The 26,060-nt window shown below is 47.8% G+C and overlaps 1 protein-coding gene across 3 annotated transcripts; it reads left to right on the top strand.

Moving 5' to 3' along the window:
* Positions 1–122: 122 nt before the first annotated feature.
* Positions 123–23,934, top strand: ATF1 (activating transcription factor 1). Of its 3 annotated transcripts, XM_083169481.1 has the most exons (9): positions 123–470; positions 8,885–9,012; positions 12,570–12,674; positions 14,309–14,434; positions 16,530–16,630; positions 19,642–19,772; positions 20,813–20,995; positions 21,109–21,268; positions 21,927–23,934. In XM_083169481.1, exons 3-9 carry the CDS (start codon positions 12,576–12,578, stop codon positions 22,069–22,071), a joined length of 945 nt encoding a protein of 314 aa, XP_083025607.1. In that variant the 5' UTR covers positions 123–470; positions 8,885–9,012; positions 12,570–12,575; the 3' UTR covers positions 22,072–23,934. The 3 variants fall into 3 exon arrangements, with proteins under 3 accessions (XP_083025607.1, XP_083025606.1, XP_083025608.1); XM_083169480.1 differs by lacking the exon at positions 8,885–9,012 and having other exon boundaries at positions 131–470; XM_083169482.1 differs by lacking the exons at positions 123–470; positions 8,885–9,012 and having other exon boundaries at positions 14,278–14,434.
* The last annotated feature ends 2,126 nt before the right edge of the window (positions 23,935–26,060 follow it).

Below are 26,060 nucleotides of genomic sequence, written 5' to 3'. Positions count from 1 at the left end.
AGATCACCGCTGACGACACGCGATACTAGGAATGTACCAGTGTTACCCTGCTGAGAGGGGTGTGCGGGCAGGATACGAGAAGGGAACCTAAACAGACTGAGCAGTGAGCACAGTAAACACCCCCTCGGCTTTCTTCCGGGAACCTGAGCGGAAGAGGAAGAGGCTCACGCCGTCCCCCCCAGCAGCAGCACGTCACCATGACAGTGACGTCACATAGTACGCTGACGTCAGGCAAGGGCCTACCGGACGTGGAGAGTGGTTTCCCCCCCGCGCTGATGAGGGCGCTCTGGCCTGTGTGTGTGCTGTCGGCCCTGCTGCGGGGATTGGCGGCCGCTCGGTTGGCACTGTGAGTCTGTGAGGTTCTTCCTGTGACGGGGTCCGGATAGGAGGCGGCTCCCCGGGGGACCCGAGACGTTCACCCCGGTGATTGGCTGGAGCGGATCCCTGAGCTGTGAGTTCAGAGGACGCAGGTAATTAAAGAAGCATAGCAGCCTGTGTGTAGGCGGAGCGGAGCGCACCTGGTCGAGGGCTGGGGGTATGATTACACCCCGTCTTCCTCCGGACGTATTGCCGATATCCAGTGCCCGACTACACCCGGGTCCCTCCCACTTATGTCCCCTGCTATGTCCCACCACACAACACCGCGTATGCCTCCCATTCATGTGCCTCATACACCGTCCCCATGTCACTCCAATTCATGTGCCTCCTGCTTCCCTCTATCCCTTCCATTCATGTGCCTCCTGCTTCCCGTATCACTCCCATTCATGTGCCTCCTGCTTCCCGTATCACTCCCATTCATGTGCCTCCTGCTTCCCGTATCACTCCCATTCATGTGCCTCCTGCTTCCCGTATCACTCCCATTCATGTGCCTCCTGCTTCCCGTATCACTCCCATTCATGTGCCTCCTGCTTCCCGTATCACTCCCATTCATGTGCCTCCTGCTTCCTGTATCACTCCCATTCATGTGCATCCCGCTTCGGTAGTGTCTAGATCCCATGCATCCTGCTTCCCGTATCACTCCCATTCATGTGCCTCCTGCTCCCCGTACCCCCTACCATTCATGTGCCTCCTGCTCCCCGTACCCCCTACCATTCATGTGCCTCCTCTTCTCCCCTTACCCTCTACCATTCATGTGCCTCCCCCATTACGTTCATGTGCCTCCTATGCCCCGTACCCCTCCCATTCATGTGCCTCCTATGCCCCGTATCCCTCCCATTCATGTGCCTCCTGCTCCCGCGTATCCCCTTCCATTCATGTGCCGCCTCTGCTCCCCGTACACTCTACCATTCATGTGCCGCCTCTGCTCCCCGTACCCCCTCCCATTCATGTGCCTCCTGCTCCCCCGTATCCCCTTCCATTCATGTGCCTCCTGCTCCCCCGTATCCCCTTCCATTCATGTGCCTCCAGCTCCCCCGAATCCCCTACCATTCATGTGCCGCCTCTGCTCCCCGTACCCCCTACCATTCATGTGCCGCCTCTGCTCCCCGTACCCCCTACCATTCATGTGCCGCCTCTGCTCCCCGTACCCCCTACCATTCATGTGCCTCATGTCGCTCCCATTCATGTGTCTCCCCATTGCGTTCATGTGTCCCCTTTCCCATCCATGTGCCTCCTGCGCCCCGTACACCTTCCATTCGTGCACCTCCTGCGCCCCATGTCGCTACCATTTATGTACCTCCCGCTCCCCGTACCCCTCCCATTCATGTGCCTCCCGTACCCCTCTTATTCATGTGCTTCCTGCGCCCTGTGTCACTCCTCCTGCGGTTTGCCTGACTGCCTCCTCCTCCTGTGGTGTACCTGGCTAAGACTCACCTACTTCTCCTCCTCCTACTGTGGTCTGCCTGACTATGCCTCCTACTCGCATCTAGCGGCAGCCTGACTACACCTCCACTCCTCCTCCTGTGGCTAGAGTGACTACTTTTCCTCCTGTAGTTTGCCTGACTACATCTCCTCTCATCTTCCTATTGCTTGTCTGTCTACACGTACCCTCCTGCTCTGGATTGCCAGAATGCACCTCAATTCCTCCTCCTCCGGCTAACCTGACTATGCCTTCTCCTCCTCATGTGGTTTGCCTGACTACTCCTCCTCCTCATGTGGTTCGCCTGACTACTACTCCTCCTCATGTGGCTAGCCTGACTATGCCTCCCCTACTCCTCTTCACATGGCTTGCCTGACTACACTTCCTCTCCTCCTCATTTGGCTGGTATATGGTCATTGGGTTACCAGCATGTTGGACGACATGAGTCTAGGTCGACATGGGTTAGTCAAAAGGTCGACATGAGGTTTTTCACTGTGACAACAGGCAGTATGCCGAGCGCAGCGGGGCACCGTGCCCGAAGCATGGTGAGCGCAGCGGTGCTACATTTCAGTGTCCATGTCAACTGTGATGACATTTGGGACAAAAAATTGTGAAAAACCCCATATCAACCTTTAGACTGTTGACCTAACCCCATGTCGACCTAGACTCACGTCAACCTTCCTGCATGTCGACCTAATGGTGTCTTCCAAAAGACTGTCGACCAACATCCTGGGGACCTAATGATCTACGCCCCTGTGGTTTGCCTTAACTACACTTCCTCTCCTCCTCCTCCTGTGGCTTGCCTGACTACACTTCCTCTCCTCCTCCTCCTCCTCCTGTGGCTTGCCTGACTACACTTCCTCTCCTCCTCCTCCTCCTGTGGCTTGCCTGACTACACTTCCTCTCCTCCTCCTCCTCCTCCTCCTGTGGCTTGCCTGACTACACTTCCTCCTCCTCCTCCTCCTCCTCCTCCTGTGGCTTGCCTGACTACACTTCCTCTCCTCCTCCTGTGGCTTGCCTGACTACACTTCCTCCTCCTCCTCCTGTGGCTTGCCTGACTACACTTCCTCTCCTCCTCCTCCTGTGGCTTGCCTGACTACACTTCCTCTCCTCCTCCTCCTGTGGCTTGCCTGACTACACTTCCTCTCCTCCTCCTCCTGTGGCTTGCCTGACTACACTTCCTCTCCTCCTCCTCCTGTGGCTTGCCTGACTACACTTCCTCTCCTCCTCCTCCTCTTCCTCCCTCCTCCTGTGGCTTGCCTGACTACACTTCCTCTCCTCCTCCTCCTCCTCCTCCTCCTGTGGCTTGCCTGACTACACTTCCTCTCCTCCTCCTCCTACTGTGGCTTGCCTGACTACACTTCCTCTCCTCCTCCTCCCTCCTGTGGCTTGCCTGACTACACTTCCTCTCCTCCTCCTCCCTCCTGTGGCTTGCCTGACTTCACTTCATCTCCTCCTCCTCCCTCCTGTGGCTTGCCTGACTACACTTCCTCTCCTCCTCCTCCCTCCTGTGGCTTGCCTGACTACACTTCCTCTCCTCCTCCTCCCTCCTGTGGCTTGCCTGACTACACTTCCTCTCCTCCTCCTCCCTCCTGTGGCTTGCCTGACTACACTTCCTCTCCTCCTCCTCCCTCCTGTGGCTTGCCTGACTACACTTCCTCTCCTCCTCCCTCCTGTGGCTTGCCTGACTACACTTCCTCTCCTCCTCCTCCTGTGGCTTGCCTGACTACACTTCCTCTCCTCCTCCTCCTGTGGCTTGCCTGACTACACTTCCTCTCCTCCTCCTCCTCCTCCTCCTCCTCCTGTGGCTTGCCTGACTACACTTCCTCCTCCTCCTCCTCCTCCTCCTCCTCCTGTGGCTTGCCTGACTACACTTCCTCCTCCTCCTCCTGTGGCTTGCCTGACTACACTTCCTCCTCCTCCTCCTGTGGCTTGCCTGACTACACTTCCTCTCCTCCTCCTCCTGTGGCTTGCCTGACTACACTTCCTCTCCTCCTCCCGTGGCTTGCCTGACTACACTTCCTCTCCTCCTCCTCCTGTTGCTTGCCTGACTACACTTCCTCTCCTCCTCCTCCTGTGGCTTGCCTGACTACACTTCCTCTCCTCCTCCTCCTGTGGCTTGCCTGACTACACTTCCTCTCCTCCTCCTCCTGTGGCTTGCCTGACTACACTTCCTCTCCTCCTCCTCCTGTAGCTTGCCTGACTACACTTCCTCTCCTCCTCCTCCTCCTCCTCCTGTGGCTTGCCTGACTACACTTCCTCTCCTCCTCCTGTGGCTTGCCTGACTACACTTCCTCTCCTCCTCCCGTGGCTTGCCTGACTACACTTCCTCTCCTCCTCCCGTGGCTTGCCTGACTACACTTCCTCTCCTCCTCCCGTGGCTTGCCTGACTACACTTCCTCTCCTCCTCCTGTGGCTTGCCTGACTACACTTCCTCTCCTCCTCCTGTGGCTTGCCTGACTACACTTCCTCTCCTCCTCCTGTGGCTTGCCTGACTACACTTCCTCTCCTCCTCCTCCTCCTCCTGTGGCTTGCCTGACTACACTTCCTCTCCTCCTCCTCCTCCCGTGGCTTGCCTGACTACACTTCCCCTCCTCCTCCCGTGGCTTGCCTGACTACACTTCCTCTCCTTCTCCTCCTCCTCATCCTCCTCCTGTGGCTTGCCTGACTACACTTCCTCTCCTCCTCCTCCTCCTGTGGCTTGCCTGACTACACTTCCTCTCCTCCTCCTCCTGTGGCTTGCCTGACTACACTTCCTCTCCTCCTCCTCCTCCTGTGGCTTGCCTGACTACACTTCCTCTCCTCCTCCTCCTCCTGTGGCTTGTCTGACTACACTTCCTCTCCTCCTCCTCCTCCTCCTCCTGTGGCTTGCCTGACTACACTTCCTCTCCTCCTCCTCCTGTGGCTTGCCTGACTACACTTCCTCTCCTCCTCCCGTGGCTTGCCTGACTACACTTCCTCTCCTCCTCCCGTGGCTTGCCTGACTACACTTCCTCTCCTCCTCCTGTGGCTTGCCTGACTACACTTCCTCTCCTCCTCCTGTGGCTTGCCTGACTACACTTCCTCTCCTCCTCCTGTGGCTTGCCTGACTACTCTTCCTCTCCTCCTCCTGTGGCTTGCCTGACTACACTTCCTCTCCTCCTCCTGTGGCTTGCCTGACTACACTTCCTCTCCTCCTCCTGTGGCTTGCCTGACTACACTTCCTCTCCTCCTCCTGTGGCTTGCCTGACTACTCTTCCTCTCCTCCTCCTGTGGCTTGCCTGACTACACTTCCTCTCCTCCTCCTCCTCCTCCTCCTGTGGTTTGCCTGACTACACTTTCTTTCCTCCTCCTCCTGTGGCTAGTCTGACTATTCTTCACCTCCTCCTCTTGTTGTTTGCCTGACTATTCTTCCCCTCCTCCTGTGGCTTGCTTGACTATGCCTCCCCTTCCTCCTCCTCCTCCTCCTCCTCCTGTGGCTTGCTTGACTATGCCTCCCCTCCCTTCCCCTTCTTCAGTGGCTTGCCTGACTAGGCCTCCCCTCCTCCTTCAGTGGCTTGCCTGACTAGGCCTCCCCTCCTCCTCCAGTGGTGTGCATAACTACACCCCAACTTTATCCCCCCCTTCACTGGTGTGTGTTACACCATCTTCCACCTCTTTCCTTCTGGTGGTATGCCTGACAACACCCTGTGTGTCCCCCCTCTGTTGTTGTGTATGACTGCACCATGTTGCCCCAGTCATGTTCTGGAGCTTTCTGCTCCTTTCAATGATTATAGCTAGAGTCGGAACCTAAGCTTCTGGCTGTTTGTGAATAATCCCCAGCCCCTGTATGACTCTCCCAGCACGATCTACTGTGACATACGGTATGTTGTGCCTGGTCTATTGACCGTTGTAAGTAAATGTGAAAATTAAAGCCAATTAAATATATCTGCAACTTGATTGACCATGTGTGCGACATCCATTGATTGCTCTGTACATGGCTCAGAGATCACCTGCTTTATATTGTAAAGTTCACTGCAAGTCTTACAGGTCATATTTGATCATGTTTTCTGGTAGAAAAGCCAATTACCCACATGGTGCTTTTTTTATGTTTTCACAGAGAACTTCATTGGTTAGGGCACCCATAGCCCAGACTATGAGGGCACCAGGGCCTTTTTGTGCTTCATGCCCAATTCAGTTGGAACCCGGCCTGTTGGGTCAGCACACACATAATCTACCTATCTACACTTAATTATGATACTGAAAACCAGTCAACACTTATAATGGCCATTTTTGTTCTATTGAGGGTTTTTATGGTTTTAGTTCTAGTCAATCAAATAATTTTTATTATATAGTTGACCTGTTTAAAAACAGGTTAACTGCAAGAAAGTGCTGTGACTCTGCAGGATACATTCACAGATACATTTAGCACTTCAGGTCCTTACAGGAAAGGTAACTATTTCTTTCCCATACCTTTTCTTGTATGACCCTCTAACACCCAAGGTTCTGGATTAAATGGTCTACAGTGTCTAGATAGACGGTCAATAGGTCAACCACGATTGGTCGACAGCCCATGACTCACAACATGGAAAAGGTTGACAGGGAAAGTTTGCCATTAGTTTTTTGGGGTGTATATATTGACATTGGTTGACATGGACCCCCAATAAGTGTAATATGTCCCCTTGCATCACTCCATGTTCTCACCATGCTTAGGGCACGGTGCCCGGGTGCACTTGGCACACTATTATATTCTCCCTGCATGCCCACTGGGATGGTAAGGTATGAACAAGTCGGTTTGAAAAACTCATTTCGACATTTTCCTGTGTCGTCTATTGACATGTGAACCTTTTGTCAATGTTGGTATTTTCCATGTGTAGACTTATTTCCTGTCGACCTAGACCCAGTCTACCGGATACCAGGCACAAAGCAATTGAAGCCACTTAATTTATAATGGCAGTAATATTTAATGCAAACAGAATCTGGTTTTGCGTTTAATATTATAAAGCTTTAACATTTTAGCCACTACATTGTCAACCACTACAGTTTAGTAAATCCATCCAGGGCAGCTATCAGGAGGAGGGGGTGGGGGGACTGCCGGGACTGAGGTCCTAGGCCCTGACACCTGAGGGGGCCTAGCCGCGGGCAGTGTTACTAATTGGACACCTTTCCCACCAGAAAATGCAGGGACCCACCCCGGAATAAGGCCCAAAGATTATGCCGGGGCATTCTGGGGTTGGCCCCTTTCACACCAAAAAAAGTCCCTGCATTTTCTGGTGTGGAATGGTGGCGGAAGCAGTGGACAGTAGACAGTACTCACCCTGGGTTGCTGGTCCTTAGTTTAGGCCGGGGATCCACACAGGCGGCGGGCGAAGATGACGCAGCTCAATAACTAACTGCAGTGAGGGCGCCGGAGAGCTGTGTCATCTTCATCCTCTGCCTGTCCTGTCTGGATCCCAGGTCTGACCGCACGCACGGAGAACCAGCAACCCGGTGAGTACTCCTACCCCTTTCATACTGTTTGAACCCGGGAACAACCCTGCTTCATAGCAGGGTTGAAATCCCTGCACATTTTGCCGGGATTTTGGCTGGGAAACCTTACACACCAGCACTAGTCGTGCCCAACCCAGGAATTTAGGCTGGTGTGAAAGGGGTATAACTCACACAGTACAGCACAAGCTGTTAGCACTGGCCAGAGAGTTATAGCAGTGTTTGTCCCACTGTCTTTTACTATTCTTGCCCCCTCCCCACATCTGTGTCTTGGGGAGAGGAACCGAAAGGGTGGGGGCTCTGCCTTTTTTATTTGTTCTGAGTACCACAGCAGCCCTATATCTAGCCCCTGATATACAACTCACAAACTTTGTGAAGAAGCACTTCGTCAACTCTGAGGTTCCCTTGCACCCATGGGCAATCCAGGTCTATGCATTATTCCGTTTTATTGACTTATGTTTGGTGGACCAAGCTAGTCCTATAACAAGACAGCCCACTCCTACAGTTTTCTGGCTGTGGGTGTCACTGATTACCGAATCGCCTTGCAGTCTCCTTACTAACAACCAAAATGTGCTTCTTTAGAATGTAATCTACAGAAGTAGAATTGAGCAATGTTTGTGTGTGTGTGTGTGTGTGTGTGTGTGTGTGTGTATGTTCCATGATAACTTTTGAAAGCTTTAACTATTCATCTTCAAACTTTACACACTACCTCATCATCTTAGGGGACTATCTAAGTTTGAAGATGAGTTTCATCAGACAAGCCCTTAATGGTCTTAAGGGCCCATGTTATTTCTGTCATTGGAAAATGACTTTTTAAATACAACACAATAAACTCCCATAAGTGGACTCTTAAAGGCCTTTAAGGGTCCATTAAATGAAAAACATTTTCACTTTACAAAACTTTTGACAAACTGAAATTAATAAGCGTGCCATCAGCAGAGTGGTCTGCAAATCGAACACTGGAGATAGAGTTGTGAAATCCATGTGAATAATGGAAATACAGAGTCAGTTATTTTTTCTCTTGATTGTTTGCTTATTCATTATGCTTTCAGGATCATCTGTACCTGCTGCAGCAGCTCCTGCCCTGCTGTGGTTGGCAAGGGTGGGTGGATAGTTGAAGACTTGCTCTGGCTGCTGCAGCAGCTTCTTCCCTGCCATGTTTGGGTAAGGGGATAGTTGGAGACTTGCTGTGCCAACTGCAGCAGCTTCTGCTGTGGTTGGGTAGGGTAGGTGGATAGTTGGAGACTTGCTCTGGCTGCTGCAGCAGCTTCTGCCCTGCTGTGGTTGGGTAGGGTAGGTGGATAGTTTGAAACTTGCTCTGGCTGCTGCAGCAGCTTCTGCCCTGCTGTGGTTGGGTAGGGTAGGTGGATAGTTGGAGACTTGCTGTGCCTACTGCAGCAGCTTCTGCTGTGGTTGGGTAGGGAAAGTGGAACAAGAATTGCATAAGCATAAACTTCACCCGTCCGTCAGACAGTCCTTAAGACTAGTACTATATAATAACCTGTATACAAGGTTTTACATAGGAATTATTCATATTCTGAAAAGGAAAGCTGGTTTTTATGAAATATGTGAGAAATAAGCTTTTTCTTATATAGTATGGCATCATCATGATTACAGTAATTCTCTTTATTTTTTTAATAGGTGTGCAAGTTCTGTTAATACTAACTAAATGAAGTTCCACCAAGCACTGCGACTACAGGTTAATCCACACAGGGATTAGAGTAGTAGGATTCCTCTGTCCTTAGGCTATATGTTTTATCACTGCTCAGGTAAACACCCAATTGATGTCTGGTGCTACAACAACTTCAGGTGCACAGCCTCATTCTCACCGCAGAGAACATACATTGGGGCTGCAGCTTTCTACCTTCTCCCTGCTGCTTGTTTTGTATGCGCTTTCTACCACTTTATTTGGATTCCATTATGTGGATGGTATTGGGTCGACCCATTTTGGTTGTCATGCATTGGGTCGACACAAGCATTAGGTCGACAATGGGAAGGTTGACAGGCAAAATGTTGACATGAGTTTTCACTTTTTGTTTTGTCCTGAATGTAGACACCGTTGACATGGGCACAGTCTATGGGTACCACGTCCCCTCACATGGCTCACTGTGCTCGGAACACTATTTTGTTCCATCACGCCCTAGTGGATGGTAGGGCATGAAATACAGCCTGTTGACCTTTTGGCTGTTGACCTTCCCATTGTCAACCTAATGCTTGTGTCGATCGTCTGACCTTGTCGACCTTACCCATGTTGACCTATTTCTGGTGTCAACCTAAGGCATATTGACCAAATGCATATCATCCTTAATAGGGTCAGCACAATGTCCGTATCCCTATGTGGATAATGCTCAGATTTATCTGGCATCTCTGGATCTCTTTGTGTTCTCCCCACCGCAAACAGAGCAGCTACTATTCCTACCAGTCATCCAGCAATCTCCATATGAGATGACAAACTACCCATGTACTATTGTGAGCCAGATACCTACATGGCCTCTATCATTGTCTGTACCACACATATCACTAGCACACCTTTCACAGCGGGTGTGGATCATATTGTCTATAGCAACTAGGTCAACAAGCATTGAGTCGACATGGGTTAAGTCGACAGGGTCAGTAGGTAGACACAAGCATTAGGTCAACATGGGCAAGGTCGACAATCAAAATGTCGACATTGTGTTTTTCACAGTTCTTTGACCCGACTGTTTTCATGGACACATTTTAAAGTGCACCGAGGCGCTTGCCATGCTTCGGGTACGGTGCCTCGCTATGCTCGGCACACTATTTTATTCTCCCATCACACCGTAGTCCCTTGATGGCTAACTTTAACACTCCAGCTGTTGTTGAACGACACATCCCAGCATGCTCTGCATTAGATTAAGCATGGCCAAATTGCAAAACTCAAGCAGAGCATGCTGGGATGTGTCATTCAACAACAGCCGGAGTGTCAAGGTTAGCCATCAAGGCCCTAGTGGATGGTAGGGCACAAAATACTGTCTGTCGGCACATTTCTGCTCAAAAAAACATGTCGACATAATGCTTGTCGAGCTATTGACCCATGTCGACCTTCCTGCATGTCTCCCTAGTGGTGTCGACCCAAAACTTATCGACCTAGTTGTTGTAGACAATATGACCGTATCCCTTCACACCAGCCTAAATTCCCGGGTTGGTGTGAAAGGTTCCCGGGCCAAAATCGCTGGAAATTTTGCCGGGATTTCAACCCTGCTAGCTAGCACGGCTGTTCCTGGGGTCCTGGCCGGTGTGAAAGGGGTAGTGTACTAACCCGGGTTTACGGTCCACAGTGTGGGTGGTCAGGCCGGGGATCCACACAGGCAGCAGGCGCAGATGACAGGACAAGCGGCGATGAAGATGACGCAGCTCTCAGACACCCTCACTGCAGCTGCATCATCTGCGTGGCTTTTTGTGGCGTGACTTGTGAGATGCGATCTCGGTAGTTAATATGGTAAAACACCACCACTCCATGTCACCCAGAAGCGTGGCGAGCGCAGTGGAACACATCCTCTGACCTTTTCATACCCCCACTATCCACTTCGGTGTGGCGTTGATTTTATATAGTGTGGCAAGCCACCGAGCCTGAAGCGTGGTGAGCGGACGCAGAATTCATGTAAAGTAATCCGCGTACCCTCGCAGGGCTCGCTGCGCTTCAGGCTCGGTGGCTCGCCGCACTATATAAAATCAACTCCACACTGACGTGGATAGTGGGGGTATGAAAAGGTCGGAGGACGTGTTTCACCGCCCCTCGCAGGGCTCTCTGCGCTCGCCACGCTTCGGGGTGACGTGGAGAGTGATGGTGTTTTACCATATGAACTACTGAGATCACATCTCATGCCACAAAAAAGGGCCATGCAATGTGCGATGCGATTTTACTCAGGGTGCAGTGAATAAATTAACTACTGGGATTGCATCGCACGGCACAAAATGCCATGCAATGCGATGCGATTTCACTAAGCAGAATAGCCCACTAAGCAAATAGCTTAGTGGGCGCCCTGTTAGGAAACAAACACCCGGTAATTTATGATATTGGCATGGTGTTGAAAATGTTGACCTCTGGAAAATTGCTCTGTTGACCTAATATACCAAACCCATTGCCTTACTAAACAGCTAAAATACTGATTATAGTATAAAAAACAGGGTATGTACATAGGGTTCAGAGATGGACGGAGCTACACATAAGTGGCTTTGCAATTGTGTCCACCAAAATGCAATGCAGCAGGAGGTGTCTATTTGAAATCAACAACTCCTGCATTGCATTTGCTGCCATGGATTACCATCGTGACTACCTGTTGCTGGTTTGGCCAGGCTGCGTATTCTAAGGCCTACGAAGCTGGATGGTTCCTGACAGCTTGAGAGGCCAATAAGTCTGCGTGCAGCCAAGCAGACCCTGGCCTTGTCTCTCCCAGAAATCAGGAGTGCCTCACCTCTGGCCCGCCTGCCCAATATCTACAGCAGCTTGTGGGATCTCACTAATGGAGGGCTGCACGTGCGCAGTACACATCCTGCTATGTGCAGTCCTCCCACCATCGGAGAAGTACGCTAACCTGATGGTTAGCGTGCATCTCTGAATTATGCCCATATTTTGTTAGAGGGGCTCATACTGCAGCATGTTTGCAAAGGTCTGGGGGGTTTTCCACTATGGAAAAGACCTTGTAGTAACTGTCAAATAATGCATTGAACACGGTTTTGGTTAACACTGATGCACTCACTCACCCCTCGGTCTGCCCTCTATCCCACTGATGCTCCCCCCCCTCTTGCCTAATCCTCTCTCTATCGATCGATAGATATAGATACTGTATGTATGTATAGATAGATGTATAGATAGAGATATCTATCTTCTATAGGCAGGTAGATGGGCGGCGCTCCGGCTACTTGAAATAAAGTAGAAGTGACACATTTTTATATCAACATTTCGAAAAACTTCTCGAAACGTTGATATTAAAGTGTCGCTTCTACTTTATTTCACGTAGCCGGAGTGCCGCCATCTATCTGCCTGTAAATTGGAGCCCCCCCCCCCTATATACATTGTGGTTTTCTTTTACCTTGGTGGCTGCGCCTCTCTGCAGATTCCGGTTGTATGCAGGGAAGGAAGTGCTGTTTTATCAGTGGCTTTATGGCATCATCTTCCAGCAACCACCCAATGGGCATTCTGACTGCATCAGATGTGACAATGTCAATTCATTTTTATCTTCAGTATGTAATGTAAATGTAAAGGCTTTACATATAAAACTGCTGATAATTAGAATAGCATTAAATAGTGTAATTGATAACATGATGTATAGCCTTCAGAATGTCTATTTTCTTATTTTTACAGCTTAGTATGGAAGAGGTGTCCAAAAAGAGCACCGATAATTCAGAAATAATACAGACCATCACCTTCCCAGCTTCAGCTTTCCAAGGCTCACATATCGCCCAACAGGTATTATCCAACAAACGCACACTGACTTTTATCATTCTTTTATAGCATTTGTTTACATGTTTAGTGTTCAGAGAGGTGAAAGGTGTTCAAGTCCAAAATAGTACAGAGATGAGAGAAGACTAGGTCAGAGAAGTGACTATTGGGGAGGCCAAAAAAGGAGACAGAGAGAAGCTTTGAGTTGGCATGGTTGTAGTGATTGTCAGGTGGGATGTTAGAGTCCCCCCTCGAGGAGGGAGTGTAGGTCAGAGGAGAAAAAGTGAGACAGCCATCAAGAAATTGTGTGACCGGTCTAGAAAGATGATAAAAGGCTGTAACGTGACAAGGTATAGGATGGAAAAGGCAGCCCAAAAAGACAACCCAAAGAGAAAGATGGAGAAAGTGTTCAGAGGGAATGATATGGACGGTATTGTTTGGGAATAGAAATAGGGCTCCAGAACTACTGCAGTGACTGGTATTACCTATATTACTTCATAACCTAAATGCTGTGCCACACGACGGTGGAAAAATCTGTTTGATTCTTACCAATTGGGCAACTGTGTAGGCAAAAGTGACCTATAAATATACTCTTCTTCCTGAGCCCCGGGAATTGGGTGCAGTTTTTCTTCTGCATAGTGTGGGGTGGGTAGAGTGGGCTGCAAACCAGCATCTTCATGCATCTGTCCTTGTCATCCGCCCGGAAAGTGAGTGAGGCTGCAGTGTCCAGGTCTGGGGATATGTGGTGGCTGGCGGGGCAGCCTAACAAGTACAGGCTAGAGTGGTAAGACCTTGGTCTGCCAGAGGAGCCCCATCTGTGTACCCATGTGTTCAGCAGGTCCATGGCGAAGGACAGTGGGCAACAGGGGAGGGCGCTAACTACAGCGAGAATCCCAGAACTGAAAAATACATTCCGCCAACATCTGAGGAGAAAGGGGGGGATGTGGCTTGAGATAGGAGGTTGGGAGGAGTTGGGCATCTGAGGATGGAGGGGGGAACTGGACATCAAAAGGAGATGAGGGGAGCTGGGTGTGTCAGGAGGAAGAATGGAGCTGGTGGACAAGGTCCATTCAGACCCCAAAAACAGAGACTGTAAAGCAGCTCCAATATCTACAGAACAAGTAAATGCTTCAACATTTCCCAAGTGGCAGATTTGAAGCCGCCATGCTTGGGGCCCTTTTTTCATAGATCACATATTTAATGCGATGTGGACACAGTATGCAATCACATTGTGTGACTGTATCATTAAGCACAGGCAGGCACAGTGGCCCCTCCCTGCAGCGTGCTGCTCAGTGAGTCACGAGGGCGCTGCGCATGCTTGGTCAATGTGACAACACAGCAGCAGCATCCAGGAAGAGTTCAGGGGAACCCATCGATGGCTACAAGGAAGTATCCAACTGGATGGTTGGAGGAAAGTTGGTCTGATGTATTGGCCCACATATACCTAATTTCCAAGTTCCGTCCATCTTAGCTTTGTCCATTGACACTGTATTATAAGCCCCCTCTCTCCAGCATAGCTAACCATTACTATTTGTTTTCATCTCTGCATTTTCTTCTTTTGAATTTAGTTCATTAAATGGATAGATTAAGAAATGAGACCTTGGCTAATGTAATGTTTCTTGCCACCCAGTTGTTTACCCTTCTTCCGGATACTGTTTCAGATGTCTCTGAGGGGCACGACTCCCCTGGCTGTTGTACTTTCTGGGGAACAACAAGTCCAAGTGCAAGGTGTAATCCAGACTGCCCAGTCCTCTGTGATACATTCTCCCCAGGTGGCGCCGTCACAGGTAACTGCTATTACCTCACAGTGGGGGTGATTCAGACCTGCTCACTAGGCTGCGTATAATTAGCAAGCTGGTAAATGCTGCCCCGCCAAACACAGCCCTCTCCGCTGAGCGAATACCTGCTCCAGCATGCAAATGCATGTGTGCGCTTACACATCCGCTCGCATGTGGCCACAAGGAGGAAAACTTATTCAATGGTCGCTCACCTTCGAATTATTTTTCCTCCCTTCGTAGATAAAAGTAAAGCCCTGTACACACGCTTAGAATTGCTTTAGATTTGATGTTGGATTCGATTTTCTATAAGATCTGGCATTAGATCATCTAGTGTTCCCTCTAGAAATGAGGGCGGGCAGGGCGCCGCAGCACAAGGGGGGGCAGACCGGGCCCGCCGACGTCACAATTGTGGGCGGTCCCGGGCAGCGACGTCACGAAAAGGGGCGTGCCCGAGCCGCGACGTCGCGAAAAGGGGCGGGCCCGGCCAGCGCCGTCACTAAAGGAGGCGGGGCCGGCACCACCGAAGTTACTGTGCTGCCGGGGAAGTGCTGGGAATCGACGTCTAAGGCGGCGCTGCGCTTCCCCGAGCACACAGCCAGGGCAGACACCACGCTGGTTTAGCGGGGCACTGCTAGCAGGGCAGGGCGCATTTTGCCCTGTAAAAATCGGGCAGGGCGCAGCGCCCCGCTAAAACAGCCTAGCGGGAACACTATCATCCCATTCGATTTGGCATTAGATCTGTACTTTTGCATTCGATTTTGATTTCACAATGTACTCATTCGATTTACTGGATCGAATTTGAGATTTCCTTGGCTGCACAGTAGATTTTTCGGTACTTGTTTCCTAGCAAGGTGCCCACGATATTAAGTCGTAAGACATCAAATTGCATCACATGCCATGTACCCGATGCGATTTTAAATTGTATAAGCCCCTATACGATTTTTAATTGTATAAGCACCCTAATGGGTGCTTACAATGTTAAATGCACCCCCACGCCACCGCCATTATCAACGCCAACCCGAAGCGCGAGGGGCGGCGGTACGCGTCCTCCGACCTTTTCATACCCCCACTATCCACGTTGGTGTGGAGTTGATTTTATATAGTGTGGCGAGCCACTGAGCCCGAAGCGTGGTGAGCCCCGCGAGGGGACGCGTATTACTTTACATGTATTCCGCGTCCCCACGCGGGGCTCGCTTCGGGCTATATCAACTTCACGCTTGACGTGGATAGAGGGGGTATGAAAAGGTCGGCGGACGCGTACCACCGCCCCTCGCGGGCTCGCCACACTATATAGAATCAACTTCACGCCGTCGTGGATAGTGGGGGTATGAAAAGGTTGGAGGACGTGTACCGCCGCCCCTCGCGGGCTCGCCACGCTTCGGGTTGGCGTTGATAGTGGGGGTGGCGTACAATGCGATCGCATACAATGCGATGGTATACAATTTAAAATTGTATAACATCGGCTAACATTGCGTCGCATATCATTGTATGCCTTATGGTCTGCGATGCGATGGGCGTCGTGCTAGAAAACAAGTACCGATTTTTCTATTCGATTTTGAGAAAATAGGAGCGCGCATCGAATCGAATGCAGATCGAAAGTGTCCTAAAAACCATTCGATGTGGATTCGATTTTGCTTCTATAAGCAAAATCTAATCGAAAACAGGGAAAAATCTAAGCGTGTGTACACAGCTTCTGTCTATACTCACTTTTATCCTGGACAGAGATGGCCAAGATGGGGGGCGGGCGCTGACATCAGCCATCCGCCCCAAGCAGACATAGACACACCAGTGTTGTGACGGGCCAGCCCAGTGTTTCTATAGCGTGGCCACCATTTTTGTGGGTACGCCCATGAAACACTGGGCTTACCCCAGCAACCTCCCCCTGCCTGCCCATCAGTGAGCAAACACCCCAGTGAGTATAAAACTCACTCCAGGGGCTTTAGCATGCACAAACCCCCACCTATGGGATCGAATTCTGGTCTTAGCGATCACGCCTGAATCGCCCCCTTTGTGTCCTCTCTATAATAACCCTTTTAAGCAAAGAAATTATGAATCAAAATTTCTCGCCAGACTCATTTCGCATTTTACTCTTTACTCATTCTAGACCTCCTCACTCTCAGACAGTGAGGATTCACAGGACTCGTCTGATAGTATTGATTCCTCTAGGAAGGCACGCGGTATTTTAGCACGCCGGCCGTCGTATAGGTAAGCAAAGGCTTTTGGCTAGAGTAAATCTGTGTTTGTTCTTTATAAACTATAACATGTAAAGTATGAGTGTTTGTTATACAGCTTTCTTACTCAAGTGGCAGTGCTCCTATTTCCATTGCCAGAATACATGCTGGATCTGTCAGGTGGGGAATGCATACTAGTTCTTTTGTAACAAATCTATAGATCTGCTGAATTATAAATGGAGATGGGGGATAACATTGCAATTTCACGAGACTACAAGTAACACATTATGAACTATTAGAAGACTAGAAAGAAATAAAAGTGAAGAATATATAGTAAGAGGGAGGTGAAAGGCTCTGGGCTCACAGACAGTCAGCACTAGTGAGGGATAGTCATCCGGAGCCGAGATTGTGAGTCTATTCTGCATAAAGTGGTCTCGGGGGAGGAGTCAAAGCAGGCAATATGGAGAAGCGCCTTGTATCGTTGAGTCTAGCTGAGATCTAGCTGGTGACACCATTGATAGAGGAGTGCTCCCATGCACTGGCATTATTCATGTGTTTGAGGAGAGCTTCTTGTTCCGCAAGTGCTAGTATGCCAGACAGTGTTCTCCTCAGAAAAATTGGGCCACTGCACTGTCAGAGGGGCGTGTTTAGCACCGCCTATTGGCACTCATTGCAGTTAAAAATAAGTCTCAACCCACACCACCAAACACACACTAAAAAGTGTGGACAGTGCGCGCCAAAAGTTTACACTTATGCCACATAACGTAATGCACATGTACCAAAGATGCCCAGGGTCATTCCTCTCTATCACACACAAACATACCCAGTGTCATTCATTACACACACACTCATGTATCTAGGATGCCCATGGTCACTCATCACACCCACACACATTTATCCAGGCACCCCGTGATCACGCACAGACAAACATATCCATGAGACCCAGGGTCATTCATTATGTACGCAGTCATGTACCCAAGGTGCCCAGTCATAACAGTCGCAAACACCCATGGGTCATTTATTATATGTTGCCAGAAACAGGGTGATTCACATATACAGTACATGCATGATGATTCATCATGCACGTACAACATGTACATAGAAAGTACAGTGTGCAGACATAAGACAGGTCATACAAAATGTCACACACAGCCATGCCCATCAGCTGCGGTGGGAGGGGCGGCTGGACACTGGACAGGAAGCAAGAGGAAAATCACATTACCCAGAAATTCTCCCCGAAATATGCCACGACCATCATGCCAGTGGATGAGGGTGGATCTGTCCCAGTGCACTGCCTCTAATGTGGCCCGGTATGCGCTGGTGGTTGGCCCCCAGCCCGGTGCAGCGACTTCCCCACATATGGCTCTTCAAGTTGCGGAACCAGAGCAGACAGGAACCCGGAGCAGCCTCCTGGCAAAGGGAGCGTGCATGTGCGTCTACAGTCACTTTAGCGCAGCCCATTGTGGCCAAGACATGTACCAGCTATGGATTCTCTCCTGATTAGCTGCAGGACTGCAAGCTCTGACTGGCTCGCAAGCCTGCACAAGTTTTGAAATAGCCGCTGACCTGCCGGGTGGGTTGTCCACCGTTCTGCCGGGCGGCAGGGTGCACCTTGCCGGACAGAGCACCTGAAAAAAAACAGCACTGGGGACAACACTGCCAGGGCATGCTTGCTGGTACCTGCAGTCTACTGGGGAAAAAACAGCATTAGTATTTATTTTTTACACATTAACCCACCAGGGTTGTGGGGAATAGCCCAATGAGCTTTCAGCCCATGTTCCTTGTGATGGGGACCACTTTTTGGATTGGATCTTTTCTTCCCAATAAATTCGAGGCCTGGGCTGGCTAGTTTGGTGCTGGTTGCCGTTATGGCATGCTGTTTGACCCCTGCTAAAGGTTTTAGCTTTCTGTCTGCTTTAACCAGGAGCTTGTTATACGAAAACAGTGGGAAACCCCACACTGTTTTTTCTTTTTTAATTATATTTTTTATCCCTCGCCTAGATTCTCATATAAGCCCCCCCATCACCTTCGCTCCAGCGATCGGTACGCCGGAGCTCCGTTGACCAGCCCGCTAGCTAGCTAGCCAGCCATCACTAATTTTACAGTGACGTCGGCGGCAGGCTCGGGTATTGGCGGCGTGGTTCGGGGGGACTTGGGAGCGCTCAGGCACCCGAGCATCCGCGAACATCCCCCAGCCTGCCGCCGACGTCACTGCTGAATGTGACAGGCGGCTTAGGCAGGGGGGACAGCGGCACAACTGCAGGAAAGCTCCGGCGGGTTTTGCTGGGGCAGGACAAACCTACCCTGATAGGTTTGTTCTGCCCCAGCAAAACCCACCACTCAAGGGGTTAATGTTGGTCTTCGTATGGGCCCTACACACGTAGCAATGTGTGTAAATGAGCATTCTGAGCGATGCTAGATCACGCTGCACACCAATGTGTGCTGAGCAATCTCTCAGGGCCAGTGTTCTCCGGTGAACACTGTCCCGACCGACCAATAATCAGCATTCTTTGGTGGGCCTTGCATCTATATTGCTATGGCCCCTACACACACAGTGATGTAGTGGCATTTTCTGAGGGATGTAGTTAAATCGCTCAGAAAATGCCTACATATCACTATGTGTGTAGGCCCCATTAGTCATTTAAATCTATGATGGAAATTTAATTCTGTGCAATGTTTTGCTGGACACATTGCCTTTTAATATTATAGCAAAACATTGCTATATTTCCTATGCACCTATGTAAGTGAGCAGTGCAGTTCTACTACTCTCAGACACTTTACCGCTGGAGATTTGCATTCACCTTGTGATGACTCAAATGCTGTACTGCTGGCTCAGACTATTAGAAATATGCAGGGATTTATTAGTGAGCATTCTCTAGGACTTGTAGTACTAGAGCAAATGGACATATACAGATTACCTAGGAACGTAAACCCTATTTATACTGCACACTGGGTAGTTTGCAGCATTTACCAGAAAGGGTTCACTTATTGGTTGTCTGTGATGAGATTTGAGCTATAGTCTGATTACATTTTTATTTTCTGAAGGCAAATCTTGAAGGATCTGTCTTCTGAAGACACTGGGGAAAGAAAACGTAACGAGGACGGTGAAGGTGTATCTACCGTTACACCTATGTCTGCTGCTACCACTATATACCAGACCAGCACTGGACAGTATGGTGAGCATTTCCTCTTTGCTAATATGGTACACTACAATTATAAGACTATCTTTATAACACTCGCATTGCCAAATGCTGCGCATCTAACAAAACTTGCTTGCTATTTCATAACTAATAAAATAGGGGGGGGGGGACAAATACCGCTAATAGTGTGTACACACAGTGCAATATGGTCGCTGAGCAATTTTGGCTTATTATTGTTCAGCGACCACATCACACAGTGGGGCAGATGTATTAAGCCTGAAGAAGAGAGAAACTGGAGATAGTGAAAGGCGATAAAGCACCAGCCAATCAACTCCCAACTGTCATTGTCCAACACAGTTCATTGGCTGCTGCTTTATCTCCTTTCACTTTATTTCCAGTTTCTCTTTTCTCCAGGCTTAATACATCTGCCCCATTGTTCCGTATTTTTTTTTCAGCGACTTTTCCACACTGAAAAAAAGGGTTGGCTATGGGTGCGCGCTGCTAGCAAATTCATTGCACTGTCCACAACAAAAACCTGTGTGTGCAGGGCTTTACACAAATGCATTGAGGGTGTTATATGCAAAATACAATGTCCATTAATAGAAGTCAAACACAGACTACTGTGATTTTTTTTTTTCCCATATTGGTAGCATTATGAATAATTTTTATTTATTTTTGATCAAAATAATTGGTTTAAAAAATTTCTTACATCATTCAGACAATGATGTTAGCAATTGGAGAGTTGTCCACCACCCTTTTGGACATGAGCTCGAAGACAGGAACTTCAGATTGTGGTTGTTAAATATGGCACCCAAACCTTAGGTTTATGTACATTCTTAAGGGGTGATGCATAAAACATCACAGATATAGTTGTTGGTACAGTATACTAATACAATGATTTGCTATAAACATCAGAATTACTTTCTCATTTATCATATATTACATTTCTGGTAGAGTATGTAATACTAGTAAAAAAAAGTTACATTTGTCTGTATAGTGAAGTGCATTATTGGAATATATTTATATGTACTGTAATTGGTTTGTGATGCTTATTTATATTTTTATTTTATTTTTAGTTACCATCGGTCCTAATGGAACCCTCCAGCTTGCCACCTCAGCAACGGATGGGGTGCAAGGGTTGCAGGCATTGGCAATGGCCAACTCTGGCAGCAACCAATCTGGTACAACTATACTACAGTATGCCCAAACATCAGATGGCCAGCAGATACTTGTACCTAGCAATCAAGTGGTTGTACAGAGTAAGTAATACACGTTTTATTATGGTTTACAGCTGACTTATGTATGCAGTGCACTTTCTCGGGGGGGTTCTCTGCTTTTTGTGTCATTAATACCATGTCTGTGTACATTTCAGCTGCGTCAGGAGACATGCAGACATATCAGATCCGCACTACGTCAACCACAACCTCTCTACCACAAACAGTGGTTATGACCTCACCGGTTACACTGTCCTGTCCCACTACGAAGTCAGATGACCCACAGCTAAAGCGAGAAATAAGATTAATGAAAAATAGGTAAGGAACAATTGACATTGAGGATGATTCTTAAAAAGTTATGCATGCTTCAAGAACCGTTTGACTAGCTTATAAAACTTGTCCACAAATTGGACTTTGAAACGGTTCAGTCTGAGTGCGACCCTGCATGTGCGGTCTGCTCACATCGCATCAGTATTGCCGGTTCGCTGACGTCATCCGGGGCACGGCGGAGCGTCTCCTGGGGAGGAGGCAGTGCTTAGAGCTGACGCTGCTCCACGCGCTGCCTCCCCCATAGTGTGAACGGGGAAATAGGTCGCTCGACCTGATTAACCTTTTCACACCGCAAAGCAACACAGCAACTAACTGGTAAGAACCCTTCTTTTTAACCAGTTCATATTGCCGTGTTACTACCTGTTTTCTGTAAGCGGTAACACATCGCACCAGTTACTGGGTCAAACCGGCTTGAACACGGTAATTAGGTGCGATGTGAAAGGGGTACTTTTGCATGGTTAAAGTCCCGGCAGCTGGTCGCAAGCGCAAGCTGAAGGTCTGGCAGCACATCGCAGCCAACGGAAGCAGGTATTGATTAGCTCTGTCAGACGCGCAGGAAATTCAGCTGCGGTACTTCAGAAGAATACCCCATTGTGTGTAACCCCAGAAAATAACATATCTGTAATGTCTGTGCTCTGGATTTTAGGGAGGCCGCCCGAGAATGTCGAAGAAAGAAGAAAGAGTATGTAAAATGCTTGGAAAACAGAGTTGCGGTTCTTGAAAATCAAAACAAAACATTAATTGAAGAGCTAAAGACTTTAAAAGATTTGTACTGTCATAAAACTGTTTAAAATGTTGTGTTTTTGTCAACTCTATATTTTAAGAGTTGTTTATTTTTTTTTTTGTTGTTGTCCCTTTTTATACCAAAATTTTTCTAACTTTTATGTGAGGCCACAGATAAAGCCTTTTTTTACCTAGTCTGCTCAAGCTATTAGACATAAGACAACACAACTTGCCACCATATGTTAATGCAAAAGAGATGAATAGTAAGAATAAGACATTATTATACATTAAAATGGAAATGGTTCTATTAAACAGTAATTTGAGTTGTGTGGTGCAGATGGGAATCAGCTGTGGTCTAATTCAGGCCTTGACTGTGGCGCTCTATGTAGTTTAAATACATCGCTGGCAGATCAGGTTGGGACTTACAGTATAACTGCAGACACCATTGAGTAGACCAATTCTGCTAGTAAAAACTATTCTTTATGAATTTTTTAGACCACACAAAAAAAATACAGAAAGTGGAACATATTGTCCTATGTAAGTTTTTTTTGGGTTCTCATTCTTTTATGTAATTGTATGTACATACTTTACCTCGTTTCATTACTCCCAATTTCAGGTTGAGGATTTTTTTTATAGCAATGTATCACTTTTACAGTAAAAATTTTGCTTATTTCAGCAGGCAAAATTGTAATTATGTTGTTTTGTAGTGTTTATTATTTGAAATATCCATCAGGGTTTTAAAGGGGAATTTTTGACTTTTACTCCGGTAGCCTAATTAAATAGCCAGAACATGCTCCTAATTCACCCGGTGTCCTGAAGACTGGTCAAGGTGAGCCGAACAAGCGTTTTGCAATGTATTCTGATTTTGGCTACTAGGTGTGATTTACATTTCTATAATAAATGATGTGTGATTATTTACATAATGTGTAATTGCTTATGTCCAATTGGATTAAATCAAAAGTTTATTAGTAAAAAAGCAGAAAATAGAGTGTCAGCGCAAGATACATTTCTTGCACTAATAGGTGTGCGAGCGAACTAAACAGGCAGCAATTGGTCTTGGGGCCCGATTCACACCTGGTCGCACAGTGGCAAATTCGCACTGTGGCCGATCGCTGATACACGTGCATGAGTTCTGTGTACCATGTGCGGTGTTGATCGACCACAGTGCGAATAGTATCGGTGATGAAATCCTGCTATTATTTCTATTTGCACGCTATTCGCAAGGCTATTGACAGGGAGTAGGTGTCTGCGGTAGAAACCGGCTGTTTAGTGGGAGTGCTAAGAAAAATGCAGGCGTGCCAGAAAAACCGCTGGCAGTGTCCGGGAATATGCTAGGCATGCCTGAGAGGTTTAGGGAAGAGTGTGACGTCCCAGCAGGATATGCCTTTATCCATCACAATGCTGAGTAAATCGCTGCCTACTCTGAACCTGCAGGACTTATCCCTAGTGTAAACATCATTAGATGGTGAGCCGGTTACTATGGCTTTTAGACCTAATCAGGCGGATGTGAATGAATGTGTAGCCTCACACACCCATTCGCTACATTCATTCACAAGGCGGGATTTCACTCTAGCGGGGCGGCCACATAACTGAACACTGGCTGCTGCAAATTTGCGGGCTTGCGGTCAGGTCTGAAACGGGCCCTTTAATAATATGTATTTCAGAGAATGAATTCAGTCTGTTTTTTTATTTTCATGGTTTCCATTTAGTAACTTGTTTGGTTAGAATTCCCAGAAACCAGCAGAGTCATTTTAGTGTCAAACCTTTTCAAAATCTTTCCATTCATTTGCTGTTTTTTTGTTTTGCTTTCTTTTTTCTGTAAAAACAAATACTTTTTAAATTTTAAGGCACTTATGCATTAAAAACTAAAATGTGTGCGCTGTATCTAAGGATATGCATTAGCACTTTCAAAATAAAAACAATATAATACAGATTATGTGGTTTTTCTTTTTTTTTTTTCATTTTAGTCTTCTATTCCGGCAGTGACCGCTTTTGTTTCTGACTAAGCTGAGCTGGATAAATTTAATGTCAATCACTTTGCTCAATCCTGATGTATTATAAATCCTGCCAACTGATTTGTCTGTGGTGTTTGCTATTTACATACCCATCCAGTTTCCATAATTAGCCACTCAAGTGAAGACTCCGGGATAATGGGCTTTGGCACAGTCATATCCAAAACTGGTTATAACAAACTGGTAGAACCATCTCTCTGTCATGTAGCAGACAAAGGGTCTCCACTATGTCCCTAGAAAATAACATTAACCTCAACAATGACTTCACTGATTAGTGATTAAAGTAGGCCAGTCATTAGGCACCATTGCAGGTCATATTTTGGGGGTTTCTTTCATCACGTATATGTGAATTAATCAATTTTGCTGGGTCAGTAATTATCCCACCTGTGACAACAGATTGAAATCCTGGAAATATGATACACATACTGTATATCTGTCAGTATGGTCTGGTGGGAACAAAAATCTGGCAATGTATGGAAGCCAATGACTATCAATCATTTGCTCCTAAATGCTAGAAAATGGATAAAACCGATTGTTTGGATAAATCTGTCTGATTTGAAGCATCAAGGTGAAAATGTATTTTACTTTCACAAAATACGAGATTTTTGTTTCCACCATACTGATTGGACAGATAAATCTTTTGGTGTGTACACAGCATTAGGATTGGAGCTAAGCAATAATGAGGGAAATGCCACAGACAACTTTGGAATGTAGTATATTTTAGGCATGGTGCTACGGATCCGATACGTAATCCCGGCGGTCGGAATCCCGACACTGGAATCCCGACCGCCGAAATCCCGACATGGGGGGGACGTGGATGGCCCCCCCTTGCGGGCTCGCTGCGCTCGCCACGCAGCGGGCCCGGTGCCTCGCTACGCTCGGCACGCTATTTTATTCTCCCTCTATGGGTGTCGTGGACACCCACGGAGGGAGAAAGTTTCGGGATTCCAGTGTCGGGATTCTGAACGTTGGGATCCCGACCGCCGGCAAATTGACCGCATCCCGGTGCTACAGTTTACGGAGAACTCCTTATGGGAAAGACCCAATACCAGTTACTCCGCAGAATTGGTTTGTACACCTGCAGTGGTGACCTCACATTGAAGGAGCTTTAAAATCAACAAATTGCACATAAAAGTAAAGATTGTTGTTTAGTAATGGTTGGGCCATTGTGTAGCACTTTTATCCTATTACTGTATCTGACTCTCGTAGGTCTCTGTTTAACATAAATGATGATAAAATCTCTAAATGAGCAGACATCAAATTATGGTACTTATGTACTAACTGGGCTGCCGATTTTGAAATCGGGTCCATCGCATCGCATCCGACCATATCGCATGCGATGCGATGGACCCGATTTTTCCATAGGATTCAATGTTAAAATGGACTGAGTCCATTTTAACATGGAATTCAATGGAAAAGGTGTCTTTTTCATACCCCTACTATCCAAGTGGGAATGGAGTTGGATATAAACCTGGACTCGGTCCATTTTAACATTGAATCCTATGGAAAAATCGGGTCATCGCATCGCATGCGATATGGTCGTATGCGATGCGATATCGCATCGCATCTGATTGTATGCCTTAAGTTAAGGCATACAATCAAAAAATCGGCAGCCCAGATAATACATAAGTACCCAAATTATTTACACAATTCCACACCACATTGTATATGCTGTGAGTGTTTATAATAGAAGTGTTGAGTAGATGCATTTCCCAAAAGGTCTATTTACTAAGCCTTGGAGAGAGATAAAGTACCAACCAGCTTCTAAGATATAGGATGATAGACCATGTACCTTTCACCCTTAGGGGTGGCAACCGTGGGGCTAAATTGCACAAGTTAGAATCCTACAGAATCTACCAAATGGGAACTCTGGGCCCGAAGGGGTTTAATGAAAATCTAGAACTTTGTCATCCACTGTAAGCTTATATGAATTCATGCTGGGCTGTACCAGCTGGCTATATTAGAATTGTACTGAGCTGGAATTGATGAATGAATATATTTATATAAGGCAATAAATTGGAGATGAACTGTGTGTATATATATGT

The sequence above is a fragment of the Crinia signifera genome, chromosome 2 (assembly GCF_055691185.1).
Source record: "Crinia signifera chromosome 2, ASM5569118v1, whole genome shotgun sequence".
NCBI classification, from domain to species: Eukaryota; Metazoa; Chordata; class Amphibia; order Anura; family Myobatrachidae; genus Crinia; species Crinia signifera.
This window is presented reverse-complemented; position numbering and strand designations above follow the sequence as displayed.